Source organism: Rhinatrema bivittatum, chromosome 4 (genome assembly GCF_901001135.1).
Source record: "Rhinatrema bivittatum chromosome 4, aRhiBiv1.1, whole genome shotgun sequence".
Classification (NCBI taxonomy): Eukaryota; Metazoa; Chordata; class Amphibia; order Gymnophiona; family Rhinatrematidae; genus Rhinatrema; species Rhinatrema bivittatum.
The window spans coordinates 439,418,469-439,432,689 of record NC_042618.1 but is presented as its reverse complement, the minus strand read 5'-3'; the positions used below and the strand labels follow the sequence as shown (position 1 = coordinate 439,432,689).

The following is a 14,221-nucleotide window of genomic DNA, read 5'->3' as shown; positions in this document are numbered from 1 at the left end:
ATTTTTTTTATCGGCTGTAATTTATCCTTAAAAATGGGTGCACTCTCTTATTTTTCTTGCTGTTCTCAAAGCAAGAGACTTTTAAAACTTTATATGGTTAAATCACAACTGATTCAATAGAAAATAATAGGAAAAAGACAATCACAAAAAGTTGTATATCTAAATTCAAAAACACTGATTAGTACTATAAACTTTAACAAACCTGCCAGAGGATGTGGTTATTGCAGTTAGTGTAGCTGGGTTCAAAAAAGGTTTGGATAAGTTCTTGGAGAAGTCCATTAACGGCTATTAATCAAGTTTACTTAGAGGTAGATCTTTAAAAAGTAAGCCGGATTTTATAAGATACGCGAGGGTCGGCGTGCGCAAGGCTGCGCAAAATCGGCAGCCTGCACGTGCTGAGCCGCGCAGCCTGCCTCCGTTCCCTCCGAGGCCGCTCTGAAATCGGAGCAGCCTCGGAGGGAACTTTCCTTCCGCGTCCCCCCACTTTCCCCCACCTTCCCCTACCTAACCCACCCCCCCCCCCCGACCCTACCTAAATCCCTCCCTTACCTTTGGGCAAGTTACGCCTGCTTGAAGCAGGCGTAACTTGCACGCGCCGCCCCGCATCCCCCAGCACAGGCCGCAGTGCCGGGGACTCGGGGCCGCCCTCCTGGCCCCGCCCCGGGACTTACGCATGTCCCGGGGCTTTGCGCGTGCCGGCGGCCTATGCAAAATAGGCGCGCCAGCGCGCAGGGCTTTTAAAATCTAGTCCTTAGGGAATAGCCACTGCTATTAATTGCATCAGTAGCATGGGATCTTCTTAGTGTTTTGGGTAATTGCCAGGTTCTTGTGGCCTGGTTTGGCCTCTGTTGGAAACAGGATGCTGGGCTTGATGGACCCTTGGTCTGATCCAGCATGGCAATTTCTTATGTTCTTATGTTCTAAGAAAAAATATTTGAGCTCAAAAAAATAACTAAAAAGAATTTGAGTGAAAAATCAATGTTAAAAAATACACTGCTCTGGGCAGAAAAGAAGCACTTACATTTAATCACGTGTCCTTAGCTCATCATTACATGGCAAAAAAACTTGTAAACAAAAAAAAAATAAAAACCCTCCCCTTTTAATCCTTATTTTATTTAGCTAGCTTATATACACACAATACAACAATTCCAATCCCCAATTTATAAAACACAATTTGCAAATTGTATATATAAACAGAGATTTACCATTTTCTTGAGTTATAGGTATAAGTTTATAGAACACATTTAGTGTTTTGAAATTTGATATACCATTTTTTGTGATTGTCTTTAATAGCGATAGTCGTATTTGGTATATATCTTCTTTTTGTGTGCATAATAGGAACAAGCCAGTAAGAATAGATCTTGTACCAAAACATTTGTTGCATTTAACAAAATAGTCTCTGGAAAAATGTCAGATCCAATGTATGCTAAAAGTTTGCCACCTTCTATAATCAGAACTTTCTGAATATATTTTTCACTGAGAAATAGGTTCTGAGTGAATTATTTCAATTGTAACATCTTGGTGTGTTCAGTGCCTAATACATATGATTTGGTTTATGTACTGATGGTTTAATTTATTTCAAACAGTTGACAGAAAGCCTCAGAGTTTTCAGCTGATTAGCTGCAGTGCCTTTTTCCCTGCAAAAGGCTCTCGTACTCTATGCCATCCTGTTTTGCAGCTTTGTGCTATGAATTGGCTATAATTATGAACCTGTGACTTTTTGTAGGCATTATTTCCTTCACTGTTCATGGTTCTGTTAATGTGTCTATACGCTGCAGGCCAGCACCTTAGAACACCACCTAAATAATCATCTGGCATAATTTTGTGCAATTGTTTTAAGTTTTATATGCAAATCTAAAATTAATCTTAAGTAATCAGAAGTCCCATGCCCCATTATAACTATTGTTTTTTTGCTTTCCCTGATTTTCATGCTTGCCTATATTGAACATAATATTTTATATTGATTAATACTATAAAATCATCACTAGGACAGGAGTTACAGCAAAGTTCAATGAGTGTGGTGTTATACAAGAGTTTGGTTAATTAGAATAGCATGGTAAGTGTTTGATTAAATTGGAACAAGACTGATCACTCAATTATAAGCAAACTTGTTGCACTATAATAAATGATTATAAATAAGTAAATATAGACCTTCAGAATTATGCATGAACTGCCTTTGCTGTTATGTCTGATTTATAGCAAATTTCAATCACTTGGTCTTGTATATTTTTTTTTAAGAATTTTCCAGTATTGCACATAAATATTTAATGGAATCCTCGGAGATTGTTGGACTTGGAAGATATATTTGAATACTTAACTTTTGTCAAAGCTGACCATCCCTAGCTGGTACTTAAAACATAGTCCAAAATATCTTACAGAGAGATACACTGTCACCTAAATAAGTTAAATGTTCTCTAAAGTTCTAAAAAAATAAAACAAAATTCATATGCTTGAAACTTTTGAATATACACTGAAAACATATATCCTCTTTGGTTTTTATACATAAAGCTTCTAAAAAATAACATGATTGTTTGATATAGGTCTTTATGATATTGATAAGAGAAGATTTATCATATTGTCCAATAAGATGGTGAAAAAGACCTTTAGTCCACTGGTTGTGTAGCTCACCCAAGCTAAGCAGGAAAGAAGGCCATTGTTTTTAAAAAGACTCTGGTTCAATTAAACAGAGAACAGTTATAGCTACATTGGCTTGCAAAAGTATTTTACCCCCTAAAAAGTCAGATTTGTGTGGATTACAAATGACACGCAGATTGTTCCAGATATGTTTATTGCAAACCAATATGCTCTTAAAAGTACATTTTCAAAGTCACAATTCATTATTTATCTGCATATTTTGTAAAATAAAATTAAAAACTGAGAAATGCTGCTTGCCTAAGTATTCCGCCCATTTAGACTAGTACTTGGTAGAACCGCCTTTTGCTGGAATAGCTTTAAGTCTGTTGGGGCAAGTTTCTACCAGCTTTGCACACTGTTTGGGAGTGAGTTTTGCCCATTCTTCCTGGCAGATTTGCTCTAGGTTGTTCAAGATGGTTGAATGACATTTATGGACTGCAATTTCCAAATAGTGCCACAGATTCTTGATTGGATTGAGATCTGGACTTTGACGTGGCCATTATAGAACATTCACCTTTTTGTTCACCCACTCCTGTGTTGCTTTGGCCTTGTGCTTAGGATCATTGTCCTGCTGAAAGGTGAACTTTCAAGTTTTAGTTTGTTTGCAGACTGAAGCAGGTTGACTTGCAGTATCTCCCTATATGTTGCACCATCCATCCGTACTTCAATTTTAAGAAGATGCCCAGTCCCTGGTGAGGAAAAGTATCTTCCCAGCATGATGCTGCCACCCCCTTATGCACTGTTGGGATGGGGTTTGCTGAGGAATAGGCAGTGTTAGGTTTGAGCCATACATAGCGTCTTGAAGTTTGGCCAGAAAGCTCCATTTTTTCTCATCTGACCTCAAAACCTTATCCCACATATTAGCTGGGTTGCTGATACTTTCTGATAAACTCGAGATGTGCTTTGATGTTATTTTTCTTCAGTAATAGCTTCCCTTTCAGGTTAGTTGTATGCAGAGTGGTTGACTGGTGCACCTTCACTCCAGTCTTAGCCACTGAACTCCTGTAGCTCCTTCAGTGTGATTGTTGGCCTCTCTGTGGCTTCCCTCACAAGTCTGCTTCTTGCTCTGATGCTGAGTTTTGAGAGACTGTCTTGTCTAGGCAGTGCCTGGGTGGTATAAAGCCGCTTCCATTTACTCACAATTGATCCAACAGTGCTCACTGCGATATCCAAGCACTTGGATATTATTTTGAAGCCTTATCCTATTTTGTGCATGTCTGTAACTTTATCTTTAATTTCCTTAGAATGTTCTTTGGTCTTCATTTTCACAGCTTTCCTTCAGATTCACAATCTGACCCAATGGTACTGGAATTAGAGGGTCTTTTTATCCAGAAAAGCTGACCTTTTAATAATTCACAGGTAGAGGACAATTGTAAATCAGTTGTTAGGGCAATTTCTTTCATCTGTGTATAAACTTGGAGCTTCCATAGCACATGGGTTGAATACTTATGCTAGGAGCATTTTCAGTTTTTAATTTTATTTTACAAAAAAATGCAGAGAAATAATGAATTGCGACTTGGAAAATTTACTTTAAGATCATACTGGTTTGTAATAACACTTACACAAATTGTTCCTGAAAGTATGTTTATTTGTAATCCACACAAATCTGACTTTTTAGGGGGTTGAATACTTTTGCAAGCCATTGTATAAACACCCAAATACTGTGTACAATTTCTAATTAGGATTTAACTACAGAGTACATCAGGGGTGGGCAATTCCGGTCCTCAAGGGCTGCAAACCAGTCGGGTTTTCAGGATATCCTTAATGAATATGCATGAGAAAGACCTGCATACACACTGCCTCAGTTGTATGCAAATCTATTTCATGCATATTCATTAGGGGTATCCTGAAAACCCGACTGGTTTGCAGCCCTCGAGGACTGGACTTGCCCACCCCTGGAGTACATAGTTGGCAAAGTACTGTAGGCTTTTCTTAGACATGCCAGAAACTGGAGACAAATCCCTTTGGGTTGAGGAGAATGTATTAAGCATAGTTAAGAGGCTGCACAGGTGTTTAGGCATTCTGCCCTGGGTTTAGCACAGTTTATATTTCTGGTATGTATCATAAAAGCTGTTTGAGAGTCAGGGATTGTGGATAGTGGAGGGATTGATGTTTGTATATACTGCATTAGCAGGATGTATGTCATTGAATCACCCTAAAAGCTGCTTCAAATAGCCAGGTTTTCACCAGTCTTCTGAAGGAGAGTAGGTCTGGAGCAAGTCCGTTGGGTGGTAGAGAGTTCCATTGAGTTGTGACCACGCCTGTGAAGATTCTTTTTCTTTTACTGATGAGGCCTACTGTTCGGGGAGCCAACACAACCAGGAGGGCTAGTGTCAGGGAGCATAGAGAACAGGTAGAGGTATATGGAGTTAGTGATCTGTTAAAATATGTGGAGCTAGGCCTTTGTGTCTTGAAGGCAAGAGTTAGCAGTTTTGAATTTGGTACGGTAGAGTTTAGGGAGCCAGTGTAGAGTTTTCAGGATGCATGTTATGTGGTCAAATTTTGTTTACATTCATTGTTAGGTGGGCTGTGGTGTTTGAATAAATTTTAGGTGGCAGTTTAGTGTTTTGGGAAATCTGCAGTAAAGAACTGCAGTAGTCAACGCGTGATACCACCAAGGCTCAGACAGTGGTTACAAAACATTATCATTCAGAAGGGGGCGGAGATGGTGAAGATGGATGTAGGCAGCTTTGAGAACCACTTAGTACAGGGTTATCAAGTGGTTTATAATCATATGATGGTAGAGGCAAGACAGAGTATTGTAGTTTGGAGGGATATGGGTTATATACATGTGACCCATGTGAATCTATTGAAGCTGCTCATTAAGTATGTGAAATTGTGTACTTTTATTAAATAAGAACATAAGACTTGCCATACTGGGTCAGACCAAAGGTCCATAAAGCCCAGTATGCAGTTTTCAACTGTAGCCAATCCAGGTCACAAGTATCTGGCAGGATTCCTAGGGGTAGATAGATTCCATGCTGCTTATCCCCTGGTCCACCTTAATAATAATTTATGGACTTTTCCTCCAGGAATTTGTCCAACCTTTTTTTAAATTCAGCTACACTAATAGCTTTCACCATATCCTCTGGCAGAGAATTCCAGAGCTTCAATATGCGTTGACTAAAAAAAATGTTTTTCTTATTCGTTTTAAATGCATCACCTAGTAATTTCATTGGGTGTCCGCTAGTCTTTGTACTCTTTGAAAGAGTGTAAGCAACTAAAGTTTACTTGTTCCACTCCACTCATTTTCTAGTCCTCTATCCTTCCCTCAGCTGTCTCTTCTCCAAGCTGAAGAGTCCTAATCTCTTTAGCCTTTCCTCGTAGGGGAATCATTCCATCCCCTTTATCATTTTGGTTGTCCTTCTCTGTACCTTTTCTAATCCTGCTATATCTTTTTTGTGATGTGGTGGCCAGAACTGCACACAGTATTAAAGATGTTGAACATGGAGTGATACCGAGGCATTATGATATTCTCTGTTTTATTCTCCATTCCTTTCCTAATAATTCCTAGCATTGTATTTGCTTTCTTGGCTGCTGCTGCTCATATTGAGCAGAAGATTTCAACGTGTTGGATCCCGTTTCCATTTTTTAAAGATGTTCTTTTAGCTATTATAGCCTCTCTCCTCACCTTTTAACCATACTGGTAGTCGTTTAGCTCTCCTACCAGCTTTTCTAATATGTGGAATACGTCTGGGCTTCCAAGATGGTATTTTTAAACAATGTCCATGCCTGATAAACTCTTAATCTGTGTAACTATTCCTTTCGGTTTTTTCCTAACTCATTTTATCTTAGTCACCTTTTCAAACGTTAAATGTTGTCGCAGTAGATTTCTTTAGTGTTCCCTCCAGTTAAGTCAAATTTGATCATGTGATCACTATTGTCAAGTGGCTCCAAATCCTCTTGCACCAAATCTTGTGTTCCACTAAGGACTAGATCAGGTCTAAAATAGTTTCTCCTCTTTTTGATTCTTATACCAATTGCTCCATGAAGCGTTTATTTCATCTAGGAATTTTAACTTTTTAGCATCACACTGATAAATGATCTGTTAGAGGAATTAAACCCGACTATCTTTGGCATTTTTGAAACCTGGCTGAACGACAAAGTTAATATACTCTTAAATCAAATTGATCAACCCAGCTATGATGTCTTTCACTTCCCCAAATATAAACGTAAAAGTGAGAGGCTACTAATAACCTGTATTTAAAAAAAAAAAAAGAACTTAAATTTACACCTTACAAAGTACAGATTAACTCGCCCTACGAGGTGGCAATACTAAAAGCACCAGAACTAAACATAGGATTAGTCTACTGTCCCCCTGGAATACTTCAAAAAGAATGCTCACCTTTAATCAAATAATTCTCCAAAGCGTTTCCAACACCTGAATCAACACTGATTGTAGGAGACTTTAACCTGCATGTAGATAAAACACCAAAAACCACCACATGTGAAACTTTTTTTTTTTTTTTAAGACACAATCGAAACAATGGGATGGTCACAATTTCTAACCAACCCTACTTATAAAACAGAACATATCCTAGATCTAATATTTGCCAACTGCAATAACTGCCTAATCAATACTTCACACAAAATATTGCCCTGGTCTGATCACCAACTAATAAAAGCGAACATAACTCTCCTCAGCGCAAAGCAAACAAACCTTAATAATAACCAAACCTTCACCTTCAGAAAAAAGATAAAACCAGACGTACTTGAAGAAACAATAAAAAATAAATAAATAAAAAGCTAATTGATTTTAATCAAACTAATGCCTCCTCAGCCTTTGACTTCTGGGAAAAAAATCATCATTGATATTACAGTAAAAATGATCCAAAATGAACAGAATACCTCTAAACAAAAGAAACATGTTACAACGAAGAGCTAAGATGATCCAAACATACTCCGAGAAAATCTGAGGAAATGCCCATTTTCAGAATCCCTAGGAAAATACAGATCCCTCCTAGCAAAATACTGTGGACAAATCAATAAAGCAAAAAAAGACTACTATGCAAAATGGATTAACGGGGTAATATTTAATTCCAAACTACTCTTCAAAACTGTAAAACACCTAATCAAGGACCCAGCTTCATCCATCTCAAGTAACTACAATTTCTCAAAGAATGCCTGCAATCAATATGCCACCTCACTGTTCAATAAAATCATTAAGTTAAAAACATAGTTCTCCACTGGTTTGCTGACTAAAGAACCTGAAGAAAAGCATGTGCAGCCTAAATAGAACACATGCGACATAGTTACTAAATTGGAAATAAATGAAATCATTACCAAAATTAAGCCAGCTATCCACCCACTAGACCCAATTCCAGCGAGTTCCCTGAAAATAGTACACAATGTAGTCACTCCAACAATCACAACCATAATCAACCACTCGCTTTCAGAAGGATTGGTCCCTTAAAGGGAGAAACAAGCTGTGATCAAATCAATGCTAAAAAATAAAACTGGCAGAATTGACGATTGGGACAGTTATAGACCAATATCCAACTTACCTTTTATTACCAAAGGTTCTAGAAAAAGCAGTGCTATTTCAATTGGAAAACCACCTAGAAGACAATGATATTTTATACCCAAACCAATTTGGTTTCAGAAAAGATTGCTCAACAGAAACTCTATCTCTAATGGACCCTGTACTACAAGGGTTTGACAATGATGAATCTTACATCCTGGTTTTAAAAGGCTTAAAAGCAGCCTTTGACACTCTGGACCATACCCTGTTTTGCCATCAGATGAGAAAAACTGAAATAGACAGAAATGTTCTCAAATGGCTCTCTTCTTTCCTATCTGATAGGACTTTCCAAGTCAAACTGTGCAACTACATATCTGACATTTTCCCTATCGATACAGGTGTCCCCCAGAGTTCAGCACTATCAGCAACACTTTTCAACATTTATATGCTTCCTTTGTTTACTAGCAAAACTAGGAATCGGCTTCTTCTTATATGCTGATGACATACAGTTCTACATTCCTTTCGCCAAATCAATTGGAAATACAGCATCAACACTCTCAACATACATGAAGACAGTACAGCATGAACTGACACAGCTTAAGCTAACACTAAACACAAATACAACTGAAATCATATGGCTAAGGAGAAACTGCTTCACAGTTAAACCGCCACCCCTAGTCCTGGGTAGTTTTCAGATTACACCCTTTGAATATATACGAGACCTAGGAATACAGATCGATGAGAACATCACAATGAAAGCACATAAACAAATTAATTAAAACAGGATACGCCAGGCCGCGAATATGACATCAGTTGAAACCATTGCTAACATTCCGGGACTTCTGCACTGGATAACAAACACTAATTTTCTCAAATATTACTGCAACTCCCTATTACTGGGCTTATCCTCTGGCTTCTAAAACCACTACAAGGCTTCTATTTAGGAGCAAGGAAGTTTGACTACATCACCCACTCACTGATAGCCCTGCACTGACTGCCAGTACAATCTAGAATCCATTATAAAGTGCTATCACTAATTTTTATCATCATCAATGACAAAACCTCCGGCTTAATAGGTGTGAAACTACAACCGTGCGCCCCACAGCGAACACTAAGATTGCAAAGCAAAGGGCTGCTAACTGTGCCTACAACGCGAAGTACATATCTAAGGCAAATAAGAGACTGAATGTTTTCCATAGCAGGCCCCAAGCTGTGGAATTCTCTTCCAGAGACTTTATGCCTGACAGAAAGAAAGAGATTCAAACGAGAGCTGAAAACCTGGCTCTGCAAAAATGCACATTATCTAACACAGTATACCAATATGCAGAGAAATACAATGTTAAAAAACATAGTCAATATTAGAAGAAAGAATGAGAAACAATGAGTGATAGAAAGTGTCCTAAGAAAATCTCTGATTAATATATGAAGACTATTAATTTGTACTACATAATTTCCGTTTTACTATATAAACCATCAAGCTAACATGTTTTAATTGTTTTGTTGACCTATAATATGACTGTCGCTTTTTGTAAACTTGTGATCTTCTATTTGGAATGACTGTATATAAAATTCTTAAATAAATAAATTCACCCAGTCAATACTGTGGTAATTGAAATCAATTATTACTGCACTGCTGATTTTGTTAACTTTCGTCATTTCTTTTAGCTTGTCATTGTCTGTGTGTTTGTTCTGGCGAGGTGGATAGTAATACACCCCCACTGCTATTTTATTCTCCTTTTCATCTAAATTTCTATGCATAAAGATTCAGCACTGCATTTTGATCCCTGTTTATCTCAATGCCCTCTAATATACCATGCCTTCATCCATATGATCTATCCTATCATTTCAATATAATTTGTACCCTGGTATCACGATGCCCCATTGGCTTTTCTCCTTCTACCAGGTCTCTGAGATGCCAGTTATATCAACCTCTTCATCCAGTGCTATGCACTCTCTCTCTCCCATCTTACTTTTTAAACTTCTAGCATTTGAATGCAGACATTTTTTTAAAGTGTGTTTTTTGTATGTATTAACAACCTGCTTATCAATTGATAGAGGTAATTTGAAATCTTTCTTCTCTGTCTGCTCTTAAAGGCACCTGGTCCACTTTAGCATTTATTGCAACCTTTCTACTGGGATGCCCTAATTTCTTTGTTCTCTTAGTATCTTTCAAAGATGCATCATTCCGAACCATGAGCTGCTGAGCAACTGTTGGCTTTCCCCCATCATCTGGTTTAAAAGCTGCGCTATCTGCTTTGTAAAGGTTAGTGTCAGCAGCCTGAGTTATAATAGGTCAGTGGATTCACAGAAATGGTTTCCATGACCTGGTTTCTTCTGTCCTTAAACTGAATTCCATTTACCATTACCTGTTGTCTGTCATTTAACTAGTTTCTAATCCAGGCCACCGCTTTGGGACCCATCCCCGGGCTGCTCAGTTTAATAAGTAGCTGCCTATACAAGACAGTATCCAAAGCTTTGCAGAAATCCAAGTAAATCACATTCAGCACATGTCTTTGATTTAATTCTCTAGTCACCCAGTCGAAGAAATCAATGGGATCAGTTTGATATTATCTGGCTGTGGTAAAACCATGGTATCTTTGATCCTGTAATCTCCTGGTTTGTTGATAGACCACTATCCTTTCCGTCGGTAGAGTCTACATCAATTTTCCCACCACTGATATAAGGCTAACCAGCTTGAGGTTTCAAACTTCCTTCCTCTTAACACTTTTATATAGAGAGACCACATCTGCCCTTCACCAGTCCTGTGGGAGCACACCTGTCTCCAAAGATGTACTTCACAGGTCCTTCAGAGCACTTGCTAGAACATCTGGCTTTGTCCATTTTGTTTTGTTAGTTGCACAAACACTTTCCCCTGCACCATCTACCATACTGTTATGTTTTATGCCCATATATTTTTATGTTGCACCTTGCCTAGGAATCTTGATAGGCGGGTTATAAATAAATAAATACCCTTGATAACTATTGGTGATCCTTCTCCAACACCTTAGTCACTGAAAATTGAGCAGAATTTAGTGTTTCTGCTTTTTTTTTTTTTAATTTTATTTTCCCACCTTTTTCTCCACGCATTGCTTATCTCCTCTGTCTTACAATACCACTTCTGGCCTTTCTTCTTTCACTCACATATCTGAAGAAAGACCCAGAACTGTATGGGCCCGAGCCAAGGACTTTTGCTGCAGTGACTGGGCTAGGTAAGTTTGGAGGGAATATAAGATAAGGAGAAAACAAACCTTGGGTAAGTTGTGAATGATGGTTCATGATGCCAGATGTTAGTCCTAGTTCCGACCAAGCTAGAAGCCCAAAGGAACAGGAAAAAAATTGCCAGGTCCAGCAACAGTTTATAAGCAAACAAGTAACTGTATGAACAATGTATTTTTTTCTTATTTTTATGTTTAAATTGGAAGCTTGCAAAATTAAGTTCATCAAGTGCAGATTCCAGTGGAAATGTTAACACTCCATCATCAATAATGAAGACCCCAGAAGCAGATGAAAAGAGAGGTAGAGAACTTCAGACACAGCTAACCTGTGATTCTTTGGTGAACGGCATCTCTTTGGCAAGTAAGTTAACAATAGCAAAGCCTGTAGGTTTTTTTTGTCAGTGGTAAATTCATTATCAATGCTGTATTTGAGTGTTAAGTAAAATGTTAAACTACAAGCAGGTGGTATATTTAGTGCTGTTTTTGACATGGAATGTTACCAGGCATTTACCATTGATGTATCATGATAGACTGATTTGTTTAGATAATTATTATAATCCTTATTAAGATAAAAATGAAATCTTTGAAACCAGTGTCTACTTATAAAGCTATCTGAGAGACAATGCAGTTCCAGGAAGGGGCAACTACAACCAAATAGCATATGTAAAAATATTCTAACTCCTTTGTTTTTCATAATTGATGCTGTAAGCATTAGCTGGCTTTATGTATGAGAGGATCAGAGGAGGTGAATATTAAAGCAAAGTGCTAAAGTCAAGGCCAGAAATAATCAAGTGCCCTCCAACATTTCTATACTCAGAATTCAAAGCAAGCTATCTGATCCTAGACAAATAGCACCACACTTAAAATTTGCAGCAAGAAATTGAATCCTTTGCATTGTGTGTGTGCATTAATTTTCCCTCCCGCCATGACTCCTGCAGTCTTAACCATGGATTTAGCTTCTCATGCTGACAAAAAATCCTGCTTTTTCCCCCAATTTATTTTAAGCACATCTATATGAAAATGTGATTTAGAAAATGCAGATCTCCATTTAGTTTTCTTATGGTATAAGATTTGTTTGTCCCATTGAAAATACCCTAGAGTACATCACACAACTTTTTTTTTTTTCAATGCTTGGCAAGCCATATTTCTAGCAGTCAAGAATAATTTTGTATTTTTGACATTTCTTATTCTAATAGAATTGATGCAATGCACCTTGGGCTCATGTGCAGTCATCTTTGTAATTGACACCAGATAAACATTTTACTCTTGCATAATAACTTTTGAAGTTGAAAGCTTGATGAACATTACCACCCAGTTCAGTTTTGTTAAATTTGAGGCACAGGAATGGTAAGGAGACTTGAGGTCATACATACAGTATGAAAAATGAAAAATTAGTACTTACATAAGTTCCTTTTCTTTATGACAGATGAATCCAGAACAAGTAGGTTATGCACTTGTACCAGCAGATGGAGACAGAAACTGACATCACAGAGTATGTACCCCTGCAGTGACATTAGCCTGCCAGTATTCTCTTCAAAAGCAACTGTGGACAGACTAGCAAAAAACTTGATTAAAAACAGAGAACCATTTCAATTCTCGGCTAAAAGGCAACACTGTTCTCAGATAAGAACTTATTAATACTAGTCTAGGGACTGGACGAACTTTTACTAGTAATCCCTATAACACGTAGTCATGGAGGAGCCATTCGACAGCCAAGGGAGGGAAGCTGGATTCATCTGACTGCCCTAAAGAAAAGGAAATTTATCAGGTAAGTAGTAATTTCTCATTTCTTAGTGTCCAGTCAGATGAATCCAGAACAAGTGGAATGTACCCAAGCTACTCCTGGATAGGGCAGGAGGCTGCCCGTGGTCCAGTCAAAACCGCACGTGCAAAGGCTGTGTCCACCCGGGCTTGCACATCCAGACCATAGTACCTGGAAAAAGTGTGTAACGAGGACCACGTCGCAGCTTGGCAAATGTTGACGGGAGACAACAACTTTACTTCTGCCCATGACACTGGTTGAGCTCTAGTGGAATGAGCCCTGACCTGAGTAGGTAACTGCTTTGCAGCATCAATGGTATGCAGCTGCTGGATTAAGGAAGTAGTCGCCTCGATCCTCACACCAGGCCTCAAACACTCGCCACACCCGCACATAGGCTAAGGAAGTGAAGAATTTTCTAGCTCTTAGCAAGGTGGAAATCACTGCTGCAGAGTATCCACATTTCAGCAAGCAAGCCCTTTTAAGGGCCATACTTTAAGATTAAATTGAGTTGGATCTTTGTGAAAACTAGAACCCTGCTGCAACAGGAAGCCGAAGGGGCGATTTCTGCCAGGAGCCACTGCAGATCCGCATACCACTGTCTCCTGGGCCAGTCTGAAGCAACCAAGAACACCATCCCTCTATGGCACTCAATCCTTTGGACTAATCTGCCCAATGTGGGCCATTGAGGAAAGGTGTACAGCAACTTGTCTTCCGGCCACTGCTGCATCAAGGCATCCCCAATGACTTTGGAACTCTCCTGTGACTGAAGAATCGTGGAACTTTCACATTACGAGAAGTAGCCAGTATGTCTAGAAATGGGAGTGATCTAGAATCAGCTGAAATGCCTCGTTTGATAGCACCCATTCTCCTGGGTCCAGACTTCCCCTGCTGAGAAAGTCTGCTCTTACATTGTCTCTTCCTGCTATATGCAAGGCTGAGATTATGTGGAGATGTAGTTTGGCCCATTCCATAAGTTTATCTCCTGCAACACTTGTTGGCTCTTGGTTTCTCCCTGCTGATTTTTATAAGCCACAGTCGTTGCGTTGTTCAACATTATCTGGACCACATGCCCCTGCAGCCTGTCGCCGAACTGCAAACATGCCAGCTGGACTACCCTGGCTTTCAAACGATTGATGTTCCAGAGAGACA

General features: G+C 38.8%; 1 protein-coding gene across 4 annotated transcripts in view; it reads left to right on the top strand.

Annotated features, from left to right (window-relative positions):
- The window catches only part of NEDD1 (NEDD1 gamma-tubulin ring complex targeting factor), a 123,135-nt gene that overhangs the window by 75,773 nt on the left and 33,141 nt on the right, over window positions 1-14,221 (top strand). For all 4 annotated transcript variants that reach the window (XM_029601551.1, XM_029601555.1, XM_029601552.1 and 1 more), the window contains exon 12: window positions 11,518-11,671. In XM_029601551.1, coding sequence (XP_029457411.1) covers window positions 11,518-11,671 — 154 coding nt within the window. The remainder of the gene's footprint in view (window positions 1-11,517; window positions 11,672-14,221) is intronic.